General features: G+C 42.9%; 1 protein-coding gene across 1 annotated transcript in view; it reads right to left on the reverse strand.

The window, feature by feature from the left end:
- The window catches only part of CLMN (calmin), a 128,167-nt gene extending 124,753 nt beyond the window's left edge, over positions 1-3,414 (reverse strand). The window contains exon 1 of the mRNA XM_024103143.3: positions 3,220-3,414. Coding sequence (XP_023958911.2) covers positions 3,220-3,259 — 40 coding nt within the window. The 5' untranslated portion in view covers positions 3,260-3,414. The remainder of the gene's footprint in view (positions 1-3,219) is intronic.
- Positions 3,415-19,463: the final 16,049 nt, after the last annotated feature.

The raw sequence follows: 19,463 nt of genomic DNA on the forward strand, positions 1-19,463 counted from the left end.
TGATTTTAAAACTAGTTAGAGGCATAGCATAAATCCAGGTTTGTAGTTTAAGGTGATCTAATCTATTTTTGCTGAAACCATTTTAAAATTAGAACATTTCCACAGCGTAGACATGAACTAGAACTCTGTTACCCAGAGCATGGTTATGTGCCCCAGCATCTGTTTATTACATTGGACATTCTCTCAAGTACCTAAAAGTCTCATTTATCCACGCTTATTCAATACCCTCTTTCTCCACTATTGGTAGAATTGAGGTAATGCTGTGTATTGCTAATATCATCTTGGGCTCCAGTCTTGTAAACACTTATGCACATGCTTAACTTTACTATAGTGTTATCGATTCCAGTAGGATTACTCAGGGTAATAAAGTTAATTGCGTGAGTCAGAGTTTGCAGGATCAGGGCCTTAGATTGTTAGAACTGAAACAGATTTAGAGAGTTATCTTACTTTACATTATATTTTGTTGGCTTTTATTTTTTGCATTTCCTTCAGCTAAGTCTACACTGGCAATGCTAAAGTGCTGTTGCGGCAGTGTTTTAACGTGGCTTGTGCAGTCACGGCAGAGCACTGGGAGAGAGCTCTCCCAGCACTGGTGCACTGTCTATACTGGCACTTTACAGCATTGAAACTTGCTGCACTCAGGGGGGTGTTTTTTCACACCCCTGAGCAAGAAAGTTGCAGCGCTGTAAAGCGCCAGTGTAGACAAGCCCTCAAACGATGTGGATAGACTAACAACCAATTTCTAGTCTGTTTCACTTTTGGAGTCTCATGCATTAACACAATGCTGCAATGTTTGGGTTGCAAACATTATAGGGGAAATATTTAAATCCATGTAAAAGAACCAATGTCCCTGAAATAAATGGTTCTGAAAACATTTCTATTAACACTAGTTGGTTTTGGGTTTTTTAATGAAAAGTGTAAAAACAAAAATAAACAAACAAACAAAGTCTAATCTATCTGGCACTACCTCTTTAAGCATTATAAATAACAACAGAATTCCAGCTGTCTTGCTCTAGGGAATATCTTTGGCAGAGCCGATTCTTAATATACAAAATTAAAATAAATAAGTAAACGGAACGGATTAGGGCCCAAAGCCAGACATTTGCCTGTGTTTTCATTACCATTTTTTTCCTTGTAAAGACAAGTACATTGAAACTTATCATCAGTGGCCATAATGGGTTGATTGACATAAGGAGCTTTCTAATAAAGGTAAAGCAGCATTATAGTCATCATGGGCACAACCCTGCAAACTCTTACTGCTGCGCATAATGCTTGCTAGAGGTTAGTCCCCAATTTGAATTTGCCACCTTTCAATTTCATTGAATGTCCCTTTACTCTTGTGATACGAGGCAGGAAGAACAGAAGTTCCTGGCCAATCTTCGCAATAACATTCATCATCCTCATCACGTCCCCTTTTTAGGCTCTGATCCTGTATGCTGCTCTGAATGGATAGACCTCTCTGCTTGTACAGAGCCCCAGGAATGGTGAGGAGAAGCTGTGGTTTATGTTAATGTTAGGCAGGAGATCAGATTAGATGATCATGCTGTCCCCTTCCAGCCTTAAAAAAAAACAAAAAAACTATGGATCTTTACCAAGCAGCTTGTAGCACAGAAGTCCCACCTTTATTAATCTTTTCTAAATGGTTAATGATTAATATTCAGAGTGCACATCAAAGAAAACAGGGCCTAATCCAGCAAAAATTCACCAGCTGCAGGCCTCAAGGGTTATGCAGATAACACTCCCATTGCAGAATGCCAAATTTGACAGTCCTGCTTCCTAACACCATGCCATCCAACTCCAGCCAGACTCTAATGAAGTGATCGCAAGGATAATCTGAGGATGCTCAGAACATCCCTTAAAAATGAATTGCCTTAGTTATGAGCACCACTGCCCTCTGTTGGTTGGAATATATATCAGTGGTCCTGTTCTCAAATTGCTTTGAATGATCTTTGCCTACATTTAAATACGGTACATTATTCATTATATTAATACAGTCCCATAAGGGTGTACTAGGTGCTTTAAGAGACATGGTTGCCAGCTTATGAAATGGGTTAGTCATTTATAAATAACTGCAAAGGTAAGAAAAAAGGGTAAGGTAACTTTCTGATCAATGCACCTTTACAGTGTCTCTGTAAATTAGAGATGAGCATGAATCAGCACCGCTCCAGGCAATCAAATATTTTTTGGGGAGTCTAGATGGGGATCCTACAAACTGAGGAGTGCAGAAGACAAGCTGAATACATTCAAACCCTAGAATCTTTCACATCTGAACACATTTAATGAAGGGCTTTTTCACAGCTTAGAAACCTTAATTTGGTGAAGGTGTGAAGCATTTCCCCACTCCTGCAGTTAACCTGAAACCACTAGCACATACACTGCCAGCCTCCTCTCTATGGAAAACTAATCCTATATTCAGAGCTGCCACATTCCAGAGACATCAGGGAGAATTTCCCAGTACCAATCTGCAGGGACATATGGGGTCTGATTCTCCCTTGCCCTGCACCTTGTGTAGTCACGTGTGCCACTGCAAAATGAATGTAAAACTCTGCCATTCTCATTGTATGCTCACTTTGCACTGATGCAGTTGACTACCCAAGGTCCAGGGAAATGAAGAACTGAGCCCTCCAAGTTTGTACCTTCTGTTTCACCCCCTTTCCATCAATTCTTTTTTTGACTCTCTTCCTATTCCAAACCTCTCCCTCCAGTTCTGCTGGTGGTCTGAGAATGCTGTACACCTGCAAAATGACAAGCCACCCCTTTTCCTCAGTCAGGCTAGTCACGAATGCTCCCTGCTCTGTCCTGATCCACAAGGGGGTCAGAGCACGGAGCCATGTGCTGGTTGGGAGAAAGGAACACTCCCTTAATTGGCACTCCGGCCCTGGGTTTCAGAAGATGGGGGAGGGAGAGAGGAATAGGTAGCAGCAAACAATGCAAGAACAGGAGGAGCTAGTGCAGTTGAGAGAGATTACAGGTGGGTGAGTGGGAGAAATGCCCCAAATATAGGACACGCTTGTTTCAGGGAATCTTGACAGCCCCACCTATTGCTGAAGGAAGAAAATTCAGCATTCATTAAATGTACAACTCCCTTTTAAGCAACTTAACATAGATGGAGGATGACGAGAAAAAGAACCATCTTAGAAATTACTACACCACATTCATCCCCCTTTGTTTCAAAAAGAATCCAATTTATTAAGCAGCAATACCTGAGATTATACTCACCGAGCAAAGTCTCAAAGGAAGCTTCCCCATCTAGGTGCATTTTTCATTACCCGCTAAACTCTGAACTCCACCAAAGGTGTTTTCTCATAATGTTAAACTCAGAGCCTGACAATTATTATCCAGCTCCATTTGGTGCCAGAAGTGCATTCAGTGGAGGAGTAATAAATCCTTTCATGCTGTTTAATAAAACAAGAAAATGTGTTGCTCACACTTGGATTCTAAACTTTATTACACAAACACAGCTAAAAAAATAAATGGAGTATTTCCTGTTTAGAAGTGCTTACAAGTCACGTGATGTTGATTTTCTCCAGGTGTTGCAATTTTAAATGAAATTTGCACTGAAGTTATTCTTAAAGAAATAAACTAGCTTTTTTTAAATTAAAAAACATGTCATTAAAGACGGAAAAAGCAATTGTAAAAGAGCATTCAGTGTACTGTAATGAAAGGTAACAAGGTGCATGATGGTTGCTAAATTATACAGGAATCTTGAGACACTCTGCAATCCATTTGAGCCCATTCCTGACCAGGCCCCCAAATTATTTACAGATTTGTTTCCAATGACAAGAAAATGAAGAAAGATCCTGAGAGTTTCTGAGCACCATTTTGTCTGTTGATTTTGTTTGTCTTGCTTCTTGCAAGGAGGCAGGGACTGGTTTTTACTCTGTATAGTTCCTAGTGCAATTGTGGCCTGGTCTTGACTGGGGCCTCCAAGGACTATGACACAAATAATAAATAGTCTGACTTCATTGTGATGTTCAGCATCTCTCAGAATTGGGTTCCTAACCTATAGTAATTCTCTGTTTTCACAGTCAGCGTCAGGAGTAAGATAAACCTACTTATGTATTCTATTCTGTTCTAGGTTCTTTTACTGCCGTCATCACTGTAGTATCTGAGCACTTTCCAGTAGTGCATTCAGTGACATGACCAATATCCATCACATGTGATTCATTCTCTGTCTCTCATCCTCTCCCCAGGAAAGATCTGTGTATCCAGTGCAGAGTTTTGTTTTGGGGGATTATTTTAAATGTACATGCTGCACTGTTTATGTTAGAGACAGCAAGGTCAAAGACGTGCACCTTGCACTTGGAGCAGAAGGTGGTGAAGCTTGAGATGATCCTTAGGTCTTTTGGGAGTTTATTGCAGATTCTCTCCTAGGCTCCCAAGAAAGGAGCTGTCTCCTGTATAGTTGAGCTTTACCCTTATGGTAGAAAATTCCATTGTGCCTGAGGAGTAAAATTGTTGACAACGGTCTTCATTCTGGAGCTTTAGGCCATCTTTCAGATATCCTGGGGGCAAGGTATTGAGTGCCTTGAAGATAAGGACCAGGACCTTGAACTTCACTCAGTAGTCCATGGGAAGCCACTGTAAAGAGTGGAGGACACGTCTGATGTTCTTGCCATAGACTGTGTTGCTGAGGAGATGCACCGTGGTGTTCTGTGCTAACTGGAGTTTCCTAAGGGCTGATGGCTTCATGCCCAGGTATAGCATAATGCTGTAGTATGAACAGCATAGGTGCAGACTCCGTTGCCCTGGAGCACCCTGGAGCACCCATGGAAAAAAATTAGCAGATGCTTAGCAGACATCCAGCTCCCCACTAGTGCCTCCTGTCTGCCGGCAGCCCCGCCAATCAACTCCTCCCCTTCCCTACCAGTGCCTCCTGCCCACTGCGGATCAGCTGTTCCGTGGTGTGCAGGAGGCGCTGGGAGGAAGGGGGGAGGAGCGGGGACAGGATGCGCTCTGGGGAAGGGGTGGAGTGGGGGCGGGGCCTAGGGCTGAGAGGGGGATGGAGCACCCCCTGGCAAAGGAAAAAGCCGGTGTCTGTGCCGGACAGGAGGTGATGAAGGTATGTATAACTGAGGCCAGGTCACAGTGTGCCAGGATGGGACAGAGTCTCCTTGCCTACCTGAGATGGTAGAAAGTGGTACTCATTGATCCTGCTATGTGGGAGCTTAGTGTCCACGAGGAATCCAAGAGCACTCCTAAACTACAGACTGTACTGACTAGTTTTGGATGTCACCTTTGACCAAAGGAGACTGCACTGTACCTTATGAAGCTTTCTTTATTCTGGTTTGTCACAAAAGGTCAGAATTTTAAAAAAATATTGCCTTGTCTTCAATAAAATGAATGTGACAGGAACAGTAAAATCTATTAATTACCAGAAGTTGAAAACAAGAGAGTTCAAAACAGCCTGTCCATTCAGAACTCATGTTACCAATAAACAAATGAGCTTGTTGTATTCTCAGTGCCTCTTCTCTACAGTGAAACCTTTTTTTTTTGCAGCAATGAAGGCTGAAGAAGCCTGTCTTGGTCCCTTAAGGTACCTCTGATACATACTGTAGACAAAATTTATTTCTGATAGCTTGGAATCTTGCAGCATAATAAATAATTAGTAATAATTAATACCTAGTTCTTCTAGAACACTTTTCAACAGTAGATCTCAAAGCACTTTACAGAGGTGGGTATCATAATCCCCATTTTACAGATGGGGAAACTGAGGTATAGAGTGGTGAAATGACTTACCCAAGGTCATCCAGCAGGTCTATGGTCAGAAGGTTTTGTCCTAAACACATCTGAAGGTAAATCAATATTGTCATCTTAATGGATTGTACTTGTTTATATTTTTTTAGAAACAGGATGAAGTCTGTAGAAAAAGTGCCTTCTTGATGAATACTTTAATTGACTGGAAGACTAATAATTCTGCAGACAGTGATTGCTCTTCTCCATATTAATTATTGCACAAATAATAATAAATACCAGGATTGGTTGTATACAGATGAGCTGCAGCTTCCTAAAAACTTAAAACTGATTTTCTGTGAGAGGGGGGTTTGTATAAATTAAACTTCCTACCATGAAGTTATTTGTCTTGTTAGTTGAGAACAGATTTATTCACCTTTCTTTGTACTGATGGTAACAGCTTTTCAGTCTGAATGTACCTTTGGCATTCTAAACTTTTTCAGTTAACTCCACTAATAGAACTTGTGAATCTTTTCCTGGCAAGGGTTCTTTTGCTATACAGTACTGCTATTATTGGCCAAAATTGTTCAACCTAGGTGCCTCAAGTTGGGCTCCCAAATCCATATTTAAGTACCTAAATAGAAGCCAACCTTGCTTTCAAAGGTGCTGAATATCCCATATAGCTCCCAATGAAGTCAATAGGAGCTGCAGGTGTTTACCACCTTTGAAAATCTGGCCACTTCTACAAGGGGAGATTGGAGGTAGCTACTTAAAATTAATTCTTCACTTTCACTCTTAAGCCAACAGGTGCTCAGAGCAATGCAGAAGACATATCTATATCCTATCAGAGTTAGGTTAACATCAGATTGGGGGTAGTGATAATAATATGGAAAAAAAGCTGGTAATACTCATGGCTCTGAGACAGAGTTGGAAGATGTTCCATGTTTAGTGTTCCTGGAGTATCACATGATTAAATGCAGGGATGCTGTAACAGTTTTTAGGGGGGGGGGGCAGGGGAGACCCATTGAACCAAACTGTGAACCCTGTATATGATGGAATCTACCAGCACCCCTAGTTTCAGCACCTATGATTAAATGAAACCTTTTGCTGACATTAAAAAAAATAATCAATCTGCCTGAGCTATCAGTTTGGTGGCATGGCCATTACACATTATATAAGAATTCCAACTGAAAACAGAACATCTGCAGAACTTAACTTGATAAAAGCATGTGGCGCATATTGAAATCTTTACCTGAATTTGTTAGTCCTACATGGCATGGCTGGCTTTAAACTTGGTTTTGCTGCACATGCTACCTGGTTAAAACTCGGTTAGTAACTCTTACAGGTCATAATACTTCACACCTGCTGGAGACCCAGAACAGTAATCCTCTTTCTGGAATTAGTTCAATTCACTGGTTTTTTTGGAGTGCAGACAGGACCCCTAAATCATGTTTTCCAGTCATTCTCGTATCCCTGGATGCATTGCCCCACATGCCACTGATGCCACTGTATGTGCATGTCCTCTGGGTGCTACTATGTGGTGTCAGATATAAACTAGATATATGACCAAAATATAGATAAGTCTCCAGAATCTCCTGAATCTAGGAGGGAACGTGGCAGAAAACTGGCAGAGGAGGTTGAAGCACTTCCAGTTTTCCAGACAGTAAAGTTTTGACTACCCTGAGAAATGAATTCAGTTTAAGGTAGGGAGTGAATTTAAAGCAGAAAAGCTATTCCTGATTAACTCCCTGTGCGGATGCTCTTATTCTGGGATAAGAATCCTTTAGAAGTGGATTAAACTAATTTGGAATAAGGCAGTCTGATTCTAGAAAGAGCATCCACACAGGGAGTTAATCAGGAATAGCTATTCTGGAATAATTCCCCACAAGACCTAAGTGGTATTGCAGAAACGTTGCAGAGGGTAAAATCCTCCACATTGTTGTATGTGGCAGACTCAGGCATTGAAAATCTACAGACTATTTCAGAGGCAATATGAACAAATTCAAAAATACTGTGAGTCACCAAGAATGTCACATTTCCTTTTCAAGAAATCATTTGCAAGGTGACACCACTGCTACAAACAAACTTAAAGTGAAGCCATGTGATTTTAAACAGTTACAGATGGACTAATTAGCGTAGTGTAACTAACCACTGGGTCAAAGTAAGGTTATTGCAAGAAACAGATCTGACTTGACAAATAACTTGAAAAAAAAGTAGATTCAAGGGATCTTACTTAGCATTGTTAGAACATTGCAACACGCTATTCACAGCTGTGATGGGGTGCAACTCACCACTGCAGTGCCTCCTGCTGGCCATCCTGGAAATTAGCTGTGGTTCACTGGTGCGCCTTCATCTAGTGGCCGTCTCGCTGCCGTTGCTTCTGCCATCAGGACCTGTGTCACTCTCAGGACCACAGTGCCCTCTTCTGGACACAGCCCTCCAGCTGTGTCCTATGCGATTCTCTCCCCCGCTTCCAGGGGGCAGCATTCCTCTGTCCAGCCACTTGCCTCAGTGGGAGGCTGCAGTCCAGGGTCTAGCCACCAGCATCAGGGGCGACTGGGGCCAAAGGAGGCAGGGGAGACCAGCAGTCACGCGCTGCATCATCTCCAACCCCCACCGTCTGTTTCCCTGGGCCACTTCCCTGCAGCCCTAGCACCTTCTCCACCCTTGTATCAGGGCCTCAGTCTGGCAGCGGTCAGCCAGGAGCTTACTCATGCTCCCTTGACCCCGCCCAGCACTGCTTGGACCATGGGGGTGCTGTCTCTTCTCCCTCCTTCAGGGCAGCCAATCCTCCCTTCTTAAACTCCAGGAAGTGACTCAAGTGGCTCTGTTCAGCAGCCCTTCTTATATGGCCCAACCTGGCCCTGATTGGCTGTCTCTCTAAACATTCTCCCTATTGGCTGTCTCTACAAGCCCTTTCCTAATTGGCTGCCTCCTGTGCAACCTCCCTGGGCTGCTTTAACCCCTCTTCTGCCAATGTGGGGCAGACCCCGCATCTCAACAGCTTTATAGAATCACCAGTTCAGAGATCTGTAGTCAAGTGGTTCCCAAACTTGTTCCACCGCTTGTGCAGGGAAAGCTCCTGGTGGTCCGGGCCGGTTTGTGTACCTGCCGTGTCTGCAGGGATGTACTGGCTGTCGCTTCCAGCAGCTCCCATTGGCCTAAAGCAACGATCGGCCGAACCTGCAGACGCGGCAGGTACACAAACCGCCAGGCTTTCCCTGCACAAGCAGCGGAACAAGTTTAGTTTGGGAACCACAGCTGTAGGCAAAAGGATAAAAATTTTACTGCCAACTTCTAAAAAATTTCCGAGCCAAATAAAATTCACCTTGGCATAGTTACAAGAGAAGTTTTACTACAAAAACTACTATGACAAGAGCAGAGGTAGGTCAATTTTTTTCAAAAATTTTGACATCCCCGCACACACACAATTAGCCCCATTTTTCAAACAGCTGTAGACAAGAATGCCAAACAGACCAATTGCCAAGGGGAGAGAATGTTGCATTTCAAACAGAAGGCAACTTGCCAAAGTAAAAGCTATACCATCTCTATCAATGGTATATATTATTACCACCTCTGAAGGTCTGCTCTCAGGAGGAACAGAAAACATCTAAACAGAACCAAGAGGGATCCTGTTGCTTATTTATAATGCTACAGACAGCGCTCACAGAGACAGAACTAGCACACGCCCACCCAGTCATGAACAATGAAAAACAACAGAAGCAGGAATTACAGATGCCAAGTGACAAAACACAGCCACAAGAAGTCACTGCAGATGGAGCCGTTTTGAAAACAAAAAGTGGTTGTGTGATCAGAAAGTCATTGAAGTGCATGAGTTACTGTCAGATGTCCAAATACCTCGCCTCCATCTTAGACATTATTAGCGTGCTCAGTGATGTGCTCTGTGATTGCTAGATTTGGTTGTTATTATATTTGCATTTGATTTTCAAAAAAAGGGAAGATGTTACAGTAGCCAGTCAAATCAGTGATTACTGACCTGTGCCAAATGCCAGGGATACAATCTCTTGTAACCCTGACACAGGACATATGACGGAGGTCAAGAAATGAAGCTCACGCTTTTATCAGCATTTCTGTGTGTCATCTCCTTAGCACAAGGAGGATCTTTATTTCTTTGTTATTATTATTGTTGTTTGTTCCAATTTTTAACAATAATCAAAAGCCATCTAGGTGCTGTTACCATATGCTAAAAATTCATGTTATCCAAGCACAAATTCAGCAATACAAGCACACAGATTGCATCCTTAATTAATTTTTCTGCCACATTTTTAACAGAAATTCTCTAATCTCTTTCTGCACCTATTAGAAAAGTTGCTTTGTTGCCTAATTAAAAACAAATCCCCATCATAGACACAGATCAGAGGTCAGCAATGTGGGGTTTTATATTTAATACAACTTTCTCTCTAACACACACACATGATCCCTGGGAGGCCTCAGTTTGTCACCTTTTACAGATTTGTCTCCTAGGTATCCTCGGAGTTTACTGCAGCTGACATTGCTTCCTGTGGACTTTCTCCTACATGCTTTCTTTATGTACCTGCAGGAGTTGATGGCTTTGCAGTCATTATTCTTTTCCTATTTTCCCATGTGCTTTTATGGCAACTTGAGCTGAATTTCTAGACTAGCTTATGTATCTGGGGCTTCTTTGTGCTTTTGTTAGATGTTTTGTTTTTCTTACTCTCTCCCCAATGGCAGTTACTTTATTGCATCTCAGCCTGTGTCTCCAGGCTTTATGCTCTGGGACTCTTGTTAGGTTTTCTCATGGAGCAGTCCTTTTCCCTTACCATTTCCCTGATGCCTTGTATTGCATTTTTATTACAACAGAGGCTATGTCTACAGGTCCTTCAGGCTGTTTGTTCTGAGGCTTTTATTGAATTCTCAATAAATATGTGTTTGCCATTGGGGGTCCTTAGCTGGTTTCCTTACCTATTTTATTGAAGCTGTGCTTCCAGACACAATGTTAAGCAGCTATTTCGACAGCAATCTGGTTTCTCTTGCACAGTTTCTTACATGTTTGAGTTGGCTGAGCTACATCTCCTGGCTTCTTTGATTTTTCCCTCATGTTCAGGTCCTTTGTTAGTTGTTGAAGTAGCCTAGGTACTTTTGTTCTAGATTTGGGGGAGGCAAAGAAAAGCAGATAATAAATATGCTTATGGAAACTCACCTCTTTGATAAGTAAGTCTGATGGCTTTTGCTGGAATTACATCATGCTCCATTGGGGGTGCATGTAGCAAAGAAAGAGGACAGATTTAATGTCTGATAAACTGACAGATTTAATATCCTGAGGAAGATCTTGCATTGAGAAACCTCAAATTAGCCTAGCATTCACATTAGCAGAATACTCTCCTTGGAAGTACCCCATACTCTCAAGATTTAGAGGCAGGCCTGAGCCACAAAATTTGGATCTAGATCCAAATCTGAAATTCAACAGAGTTCAGAGGCATTCAAATCTGGATTTCGGTTTGGTCCCATCTCTATCAGAAATAAAATGTGATATTCTGGCAGTTGGAGGTTTAGGGACACTTGGAGTCTGAGGCTGCATCCCTGACCATCTTGGCGAATAGCCATTGATGGTCCTATCCTCCATGAACTTATCTAATTATTTTTTGAACCGAGTTATACTTTTGGCTTTCACAACATCCCCTGACAATGAGTTCCACAGGTTGACTTTGCATTGTGTGAAGAAGCACTTCCTTATATTTGCTTTAAATCAGCTGCCTATTAATTTCATCAGGTGACCCCTGGTTCTTGTGTTATGTGAAGGGGTAAATAACACTTCCCTATTTACTGTCTCCACACCAGTCATGATTTTATAGACCTCTATCATATCCTCCCTTAGGCATCTCTTTTCTAAGCTGAACGGTCCCAGTCTCTTTAATCTTTCCTTGCACAGAAGCTGTTCCATAAACCTAATAATTTTTGTTGCCCTTCTCTGCACTTTTCCCAATTCTAATATACCTTTTTTGAGATGAGGTGACCAGGACTGCACGAGGTATTCAAGGAGTGGGCATACTGTGGATTTATATAGTGGCATTATGATATTCTGATCTATTATCTGTCCCTAGCGGGTAGATGGCAAATGCAATACTCTGGACAGACAGCCTTTCATCTCTGATTTGACCATTTTAATTTAGCCAAGCAGAGTAGTAATTGAAAATTTTTCATTTCTAAATGCTATGTGATGGCTGATATATAATCAGTTAATAATTTCTACTGGATTGGTATCCACATTATTTAAAAAAAAAAAACACCACCACAATGAGGATCAATTGGCACCCTTGTTTATCCTCAGCAGACAGGCCAAATACTGAATAAGAACAGAGACTGACCTCTGTCTCAACCTTAGGAACAGTCTCTAAAGGTGACTTTTATTATTATTTTGCTTTTAAAAAAATGTATTTATCAGTTAGTTATAGGTTTTTCTACGGTGCTCATCATTTTAGTAGCTGTGTGCCTCACAAACATTAATTAATTTATCTTCACAACACCCCACAGAGGTAGACAAGTGTTAATATCCCTGATTCACAGATGGGGATAGAGATTATATGACTTGTCCTAGGTCACACAGAAAATCGGTGGGAGAACACAGACTATAACCTATATCTTCTGAGTGCTAGTCTATTGCCTGAACCACAAGACCATCCTTCCTTCAGAATGAGGCATGTTGCCAGGGTTGATGTAATCATTGCTGATCACTAGGGCCCAGATTTTAAAATCAGTGGGAGTTAGGCTCCTAAATACCTTTAAAAAAATCTGAGCCGAGGCATCTTTAGGCACCTAAATACTTTTAAAAATCTGCCCCTAGATGACTGTGCTGAACCTATGAATGAAAAAATGGTTATCTACCTTTTGTAACTGTTGTTCTTCGAGATGTGTTGCTCATGTCCATTCCAATTAGCTTTTTCCCCTAGCAGTACCCATTGGGTCAGCTCAGGCGCCCCCTGGAGTCGCACGCCCATGGCGCCGTATATAGGGCCCTGCCGACCTGCTGTCACTTCAGTTCCTTCTTACCACCTGTGACGGTTAGCCGGAATGCTGTTCTCTCTTACTTCGGCAAACCTTCTCCTTAGTAGTCTTCAGACTGTTTTTTCTGTAGTTAGATCAATAGTTAGTAGTTGTAGTTAGTTTAGTCATTATATAGTTAGAATTCAGTAGGGAATTGTTCTGGGGGTACCCCCAAGGCATGCCTCGGTCCCTGGGGTTTAAACCCTGTGCAGCTTGTAACAAGCCTATGCCCAGGAGTGTCCCTCATACTTCCTGCTTAAAATGTCTGGGGGAATCGCACCAGAAGGACTGTTGCAAGATCTATAGGAGATTCCGCCACAGGTCTTTGACCAACAGTTGAAGATCCTTCAGATGGAGGCCATCCTCCGTCCCCACTCGGAGCCGGGTTTGGCCGAACCGATGCCTAGCACCTCAGCATCAATGTGCAATGCTCCAATGTCGACACAGGAAACGTTGGCACCTAGAAAGGACTTGGATAGAGACTCACGGCAATGGCAGAGCTCCCTGCAGAGGCTCCACGCATGGCAGCGTGCAGCATCATTCCCAGTCCCCAGTGCCCCACAAGAAGAAGAAGCCGGACAGGGGGTGCTCACCAAACCCAGACTGGGACAGAAGGATCCTATATACAGCACCGTGGAGGCATGACTCCAGGGGGCGCCTGAGCTGACCTGATAAGTACTGCTAGGGGAAAAACCTATCGGCTACTGTGCACGCGGCGTGTACACACCTAATTGGAATCGGCATGAGCAAGCATTCAAAGAAGAATAAACACTTTGTACTCAGCATGAGAGAAACCTTGGGTTTGCTGAACAACTACCTAATACTACCCTAGATGATGTATTTATCCTACAAGTGGCTTAGAGCTCTCCTACCTCAGAAGCAGCCGAATTGGTCCAAAGCTAACTGGTGTCATGTGGACAGAAATTATTTGACTCCATTTCTGAGCAAAAGCCACACAGATTCATTAGGTTGGCCACCATCTGGAATTATGTTCTTTGAGACGTTGCCTTTCTAGAACGGAAGACATTCCAATAGATTTAACGTGCCCATTTTGCCAATAATACTAATACTTGACTACGAATAGGGAGAAATGTTTGAATTGATCTACAGAAAAAAAATAGGTCAGGCCTCATCTTCCAGTGCCCTAGAGTGCAATATTCTGTCGTCTGCAGAGCCGGGCTGGGAACTGCTGATGTGGAGCCTACCTGCCTGCCCAATTGGGGCACAGAAGGGTGGAGAAGGGGAGTGAGGATCCGGGGTGGCGGCACAGCGGGGAGGGGGCGGGGGGGTTGGTCACTGGAGCAAGGGGCTGGGGCAGGGGCACAGCAGGGTGGTGGTGGGGGTTGGTCCCTGGAGCGAGGGGCTGGGGTGGGAGCACAGCGGGGGAGGGTGGGCGGGGGAGGTGGTAGCACTGGTACCTACCTCTCTGTGTCCAGGAGTCAGCCTGCCACTTCTATCCCTCAGCAGCTGAGCGAAGAGCAGCTCTTCCAGGCTGCAGTAGCAGCTGCTGCTCTTCCTGCCCTCTGGGCAGGGAGCCTGATCGTGGTTACTCTGGTGCTGACCGGACACAGCCAGGTCCCCTTTTCAACCAGCCTTTCCAGTTGAAAACCAGACACCTGGCAACTATTAATGAAACATGAGGATACTAAAGCATCTGGAATTATAACAGCCTCACCAAGCCACATTTCAGTGAGCTGGGTGCACAGAGCACATCTAGCTGCAGAATGAATGACTCAAGCTGACACTGGAGAGTGACCTGCAGATCTCCCCAGCCAGGGGACCAGAGGTTCAAGAGGGAACATAATGGAGAAGCAGGGACTCAAGAAGAGCTACTGTTCCCAAAGCCCCCCCAAGCCTCTGTCCCCACAGCCTGTCCTCTCACTTCTGTCTCCACAGGCTGTTCCACCTCAAGCCTCTACCCCCAGGACATGTTCCCCCATGAACTCCTGTCCCACAGCCTGTTCCCGCTGAGCCCCACTCCCCTGAGGCCCTGTACCTCACCCCATTTCATCCCTCTCACCTGCTGCCTCCACTCCTCCTCAGCAGCCAGGGGACTATTGAGAATGGAGAAGAGGAGAAAGTGTCACTTTCCTCCGTTCTGGCCCCACAAGGGCTCCTGGGGCTGGGATGCGTCACTGCAGCGGTAACTTTGCTCATGCCTTCACCACAGTTAATATTACTATTATTTTGATGGTGAGGGAAGAGTTGTAAGTTTCTTTAGGTTAGGATTTACTTTTGTATTTGGGTGTCAATACTATTTTTTTTTCCTGAACGGACTATTGTTAGAAAAGTGCTACACTCTGGACACATTTCATCTAGGACAAATTGGCAGTGCTCCATTGATATCCATGAGGCTCTGGCATCCATTTTATAATAGGCTATCAACAGAATACTCCACTTTCTTTATATATTTCTCCACTGCGTTTCTTGGGTTCAGGTTGGCAACTTATGAAATGTATCATCTGTCTCCCCTGAAACTCATGCTACATAATGGGAAAAGGTACCTAGGTTCTGCACATTAACATCTCCAAAAGATTTGCCTCTCAACTTGAACCTACTCAAGGATACAGGTGAAAATTACTATGCATGATCACTGAAATAATCACACCTCAGCAGGTACCCAGTGGAACAGTGGCTGGTGAGTCATTGTCAAATTTCCTCTCAAATATCATTAACTTTATGATGGTATCCTGTTACATTCAGGGTATGCAGTATGCCTGCCACTGAAATGCCTTCTGGTAGGCAATATTATATGCGTTTAAGTCTGTGGTTTGTTCCTGGTGCAATGCTTAATATTACTGTATAAACAAAGTGTCACTGAGCTTATGAGACACTTGATATATTATTTTGCCTTGTTGCTGTGATTTCAGTAGAAACTTATTCCTTTATTGTGTGTTGTATTTTTAGTATTAGACCTAACTATTGGTTCCAGCGATCCAGACCTAATAGTCAGACTTCCATGGCTGTATAACTGTCTATTGTGCGATAAATGGTCAGTATGGGGCTTCTGTTTAATGATCCATCATGGTACCATGCCTTGGACTATCCCATTTGACCCTGCTATGTAACAGTACATCTAACTGTGTCACAGAGTCCAATTGTGTTGGTAGGATGGTAATCTGCGTATATTCAGGTGTCAACATGGGGAACCAGGGAGTTTATCAACAAGACAGAAATGGGGAACTCACAGATGCACCCCACATATGGGACTAGCTATGTGTTTAGAACTGCTCAAGTGCACAGAGAGTTGGGATCTCCAAAGCACAGTCACAACTAGAGCTGCAAGACCCAGATGGAAGGGCAGGCAGAGGAGAAGGACTCCGGGTGAGGTCTGCTAGCTACTGAAAGGTGCCAATAGAAATGAAGAGATTCCTGGGCAGAGCTCCCAGAGAGAGTCTTTTGCCAGAAACAAATTATGCAAATGGTGTTTAAGAGATAAACATGTCTGAATATGATGGCAGAGTTTTCCCTTTAGGCCATCATTCCAGTGTGGCAGCCATAAATCTATATCAGGAGTGGCAATAATTCCATAACAATGTAGACAAAGAAAGTCTCCAGACATGTAAAAACACTAAAGCGGTGACATTTTAAATGCGACTAACCCAAAGTGAAACACCTAAATCCATATTTAGATGTCTCAATGGACAATTTATGTGCTTACACCAGATATTTAAGCACTTACAGTAAGTGCCCATTTATCTAAGGGCCTAAATTTGCCTATATTTGAAAATTGGGCATCAGTACTTCATAAAAAGTTTGTTTAAAAACAAGTCGTCTCAGCATGCTAGAATCATCCCTTATTAGAGAGTTGGGCTTCACGAGGAGAAAACAGCATTGCTATACAATTAGTCATGATGATTTTTTTTTGTTTCTTTGATTTCTTTGAAAGAGTTTAAAGAAATCTTTGTTATTTCTAATTCTTCTAGCCCTCTTCCCCAAAGATTGACTCTGGTTTCCTCGTCTTTGTTACTGATTTCTTGGACAAAGGGGCTAGATCCTCAGCTAGGGTAAATCAGCATAGCTCCATTGGGGCTTGGACCCAGAAAGTTTTATTTTGTGTATTGTAGTAAGGGTGCGACCATAGTCCCTGTGAAATCAATAGCAAACCTCCATTGATTCCATTGGGAGCAGGAGCAGGCCCAAGGCCTCTGACTCTGGTACAGGAAAGTAGTTCTAAAAGGACTTCAGCGTCTGCCTACTAGAGTAGATTTTGCACAAAATACTAAATAAGCAGAGTCCCAGGCCTAATTGCATCCTGAAATGTGATAGGGAAGGAAAAAGAGAATCCATTATTGTTCAAAGAGCACATTGGAGCTACACAAGCAGAAAATGTATTGCTTGATAATGGATATCCTTTTGGCAGGAATATCTAGTAAGTCTACAAGGTCATCAGAGTTCTGCAATAGTTGTTTTATAATGAAGAAAAAGCAGTAACTAGATCCCCATGCTTTGGGAAGGTAACAAATCTCTCCTTGCTTGCAGTTTCCAGATTCATTCCCTTGTGAATCTCTAAATCCTTCACACTTCTTTTATATAGAAATTTCCTTCCTCCCTTTTCTTCCTCCATTTTGGTAATGATAACATGTGCCTAAAATTGTATGTCTGAGTTGAGCGACTTAATTTCATTTGTTGTGGTACCAAGAGAAACGAGGGAAAGATGTCAGATACTTCAGAGGTGTTCTCACAGTTTCATTTGCTCTTTTATGTCACAGAAAGTGGCAAATGAGAACTCCATCCTACAGAACATTTGCAACATCTTTTATTCTTCTAAAGAAAACATTCTGATACTAATTTTTTGTTTGTTTTGCTATTTAAAAGAAAAGAAAAAAAATTGTAGCTGTGTCTGGCCAGTTGGAATGGAAAGGGTTCTGCATGATATGAGGGAGTTTAAATACATGTGCAATGTAGGGCTTTTAGTGTAGAATAGAAAAGTAAATAAAGATTGCTTGGGCCCTATAAGGGCCAAACACACATAATATGGATGGCTTCCCTCAGCCATAGTCCAAATTAAAGGTTTTTAACTGGGACTTGACTTCAAACCCAAAGCAAAGATAAAATAAGGCTCACATCAGCCATGTCCCAGAAAAGAATTAGCCAATTTCCCTTCCCGTTGGTTCTCTACGCAGCCCTGCCCCTCTGTCTCCTGTAACACCTTCCCCTTCAGTGTATAGCCAATGATTAGGAAATCAGCTGCCTGCTGCAAATGAGGATCAAATGCAAATCCATCCCTGCTATCTAAGGGAATGCAGAGATGGTTGGCAATCTGGGGCTATGACGTAACTTATCCCTGCCAGAACTAATGTGGGGGTCCCCTCATCCCATGACATAGGATCTGGTTGTTTTGGGGAGGTTTTTTAAAAGTTCCTTCTTCTCTTCCTAGGACAACAGAAAAATGTTACTGCCTCACAGGTTTTCAAAAAGGTCTTCTTTCTGCTTGTATGACTGTCAAAAAAGGGAAAGGCAGTTAAACTCTGAAGTTAATATGCCAAACATGCCTTTGCTACTGCAAGCTTAGAAATGAATCTTTTGTTTTTCTGGCATGTGTCTCATGCTCTTGTTTACTGTTGAACTCTTCAGAGAAATTCAAGGTACAGTGGTCAAATACAGAGGCCACTTCTGGCACCCAGAACAACAATTCATAACATCATCACTGAATAAACAAAGGCTCGGTTGCACAACTCTTCCTCATGTTGGTGAGTACTTAGTGACACAAGCAGTCCCAGAGATGTCAATGTGATTATTAATCTAAATACATGCTCATCAAGGAGAATGAGGTTTGCGCTACCTAGTGCTAAATTAAAAAGGAAAAATAAAAGAAACCAAAGGTAAACATATAGCTTCTATTTCTCCATAATTAGACTTTGTTAGTTATTCCGTGGTAACAGAAAGGTCCCCTCTTTTAAAGTGTTATGGGTGGAGCTTTCAATTATTATCTGAGCACACTGTTCAGATTTGTCCACACAGTGGGGCAGTTTACTCTATGGGGGTGTGATTTCTAAAGCACACTAATATGTTGTGCATTAATTGGTCTCTTAGACTCATAGACTTTAAGGTCAGAAGGGACCATCTTGATCATCTAGTCTGATCTGCACATTGCAGGCCACAGAATCTCACCCACCCATTCCTGTAATAGACCCCTAAACTCTGGCTGAGTTACTGAAGTCCTCAAATCATGATTTAAAGACTTCAGGTTGCAGAGAATCCACCATTTACAAACCTGCAAATGACCCGTGACCCATGCTGCAAAGGAAGGCGAAAACCTCCTAGGGTCTCTGCCAATCTGATCCGGGGGAAAATTCCTTCCCAACCCCAAATATGGCGATCAGTTTGATCCTGAGCATGTGGGCATAACTCACCAGCTAGACACCTGGGAAAAAATTCTTTGTAGTAACTCAGAGCCCTCCCCAGCTAGTGTCCCATCACTGGCCATTGGAGATATTTGCTGCTAGCAGTCGTAGATGGGCCACTCCTGGCAGTCTCATCATACCATCCCTGCCATAAACTTATCAAGCTCAAGCTTGAAGCCAATTATGTTTTTTCCACGATAGACCCTGATCCCTCTAGACCCTGCTGGTGCGCACTAAAGGTTCCCTAGTGCGCTTTAATGCAGTGTTGTTTGAAACAATACTAGTTAAAATTCCCAATTTTAAATCACACTAGGGAACCTTTCTTGTGCATTAGCAGGGTCTACGTAGACCAATTAACGCGCAACAAATTAGTGCACTTTAGAAATCACACCCCTGCAGAGCATATTACCTCACCGTGTA

Source organism: Chrysemys picta, chromosome 4 (genome assembly GCF_011386835.1).
Source record: "Chrysemys picta bellii isolate R12L10 chromosome 4, ASM1138683v2, whole genome shotgun sequence".
Classification (NCBI taxonomy): domain Eukaryota; kingdom Metazoa; phylum Chordata; order Testudines; family Emydidae; genus Chrysemys; species Chrysemys picta.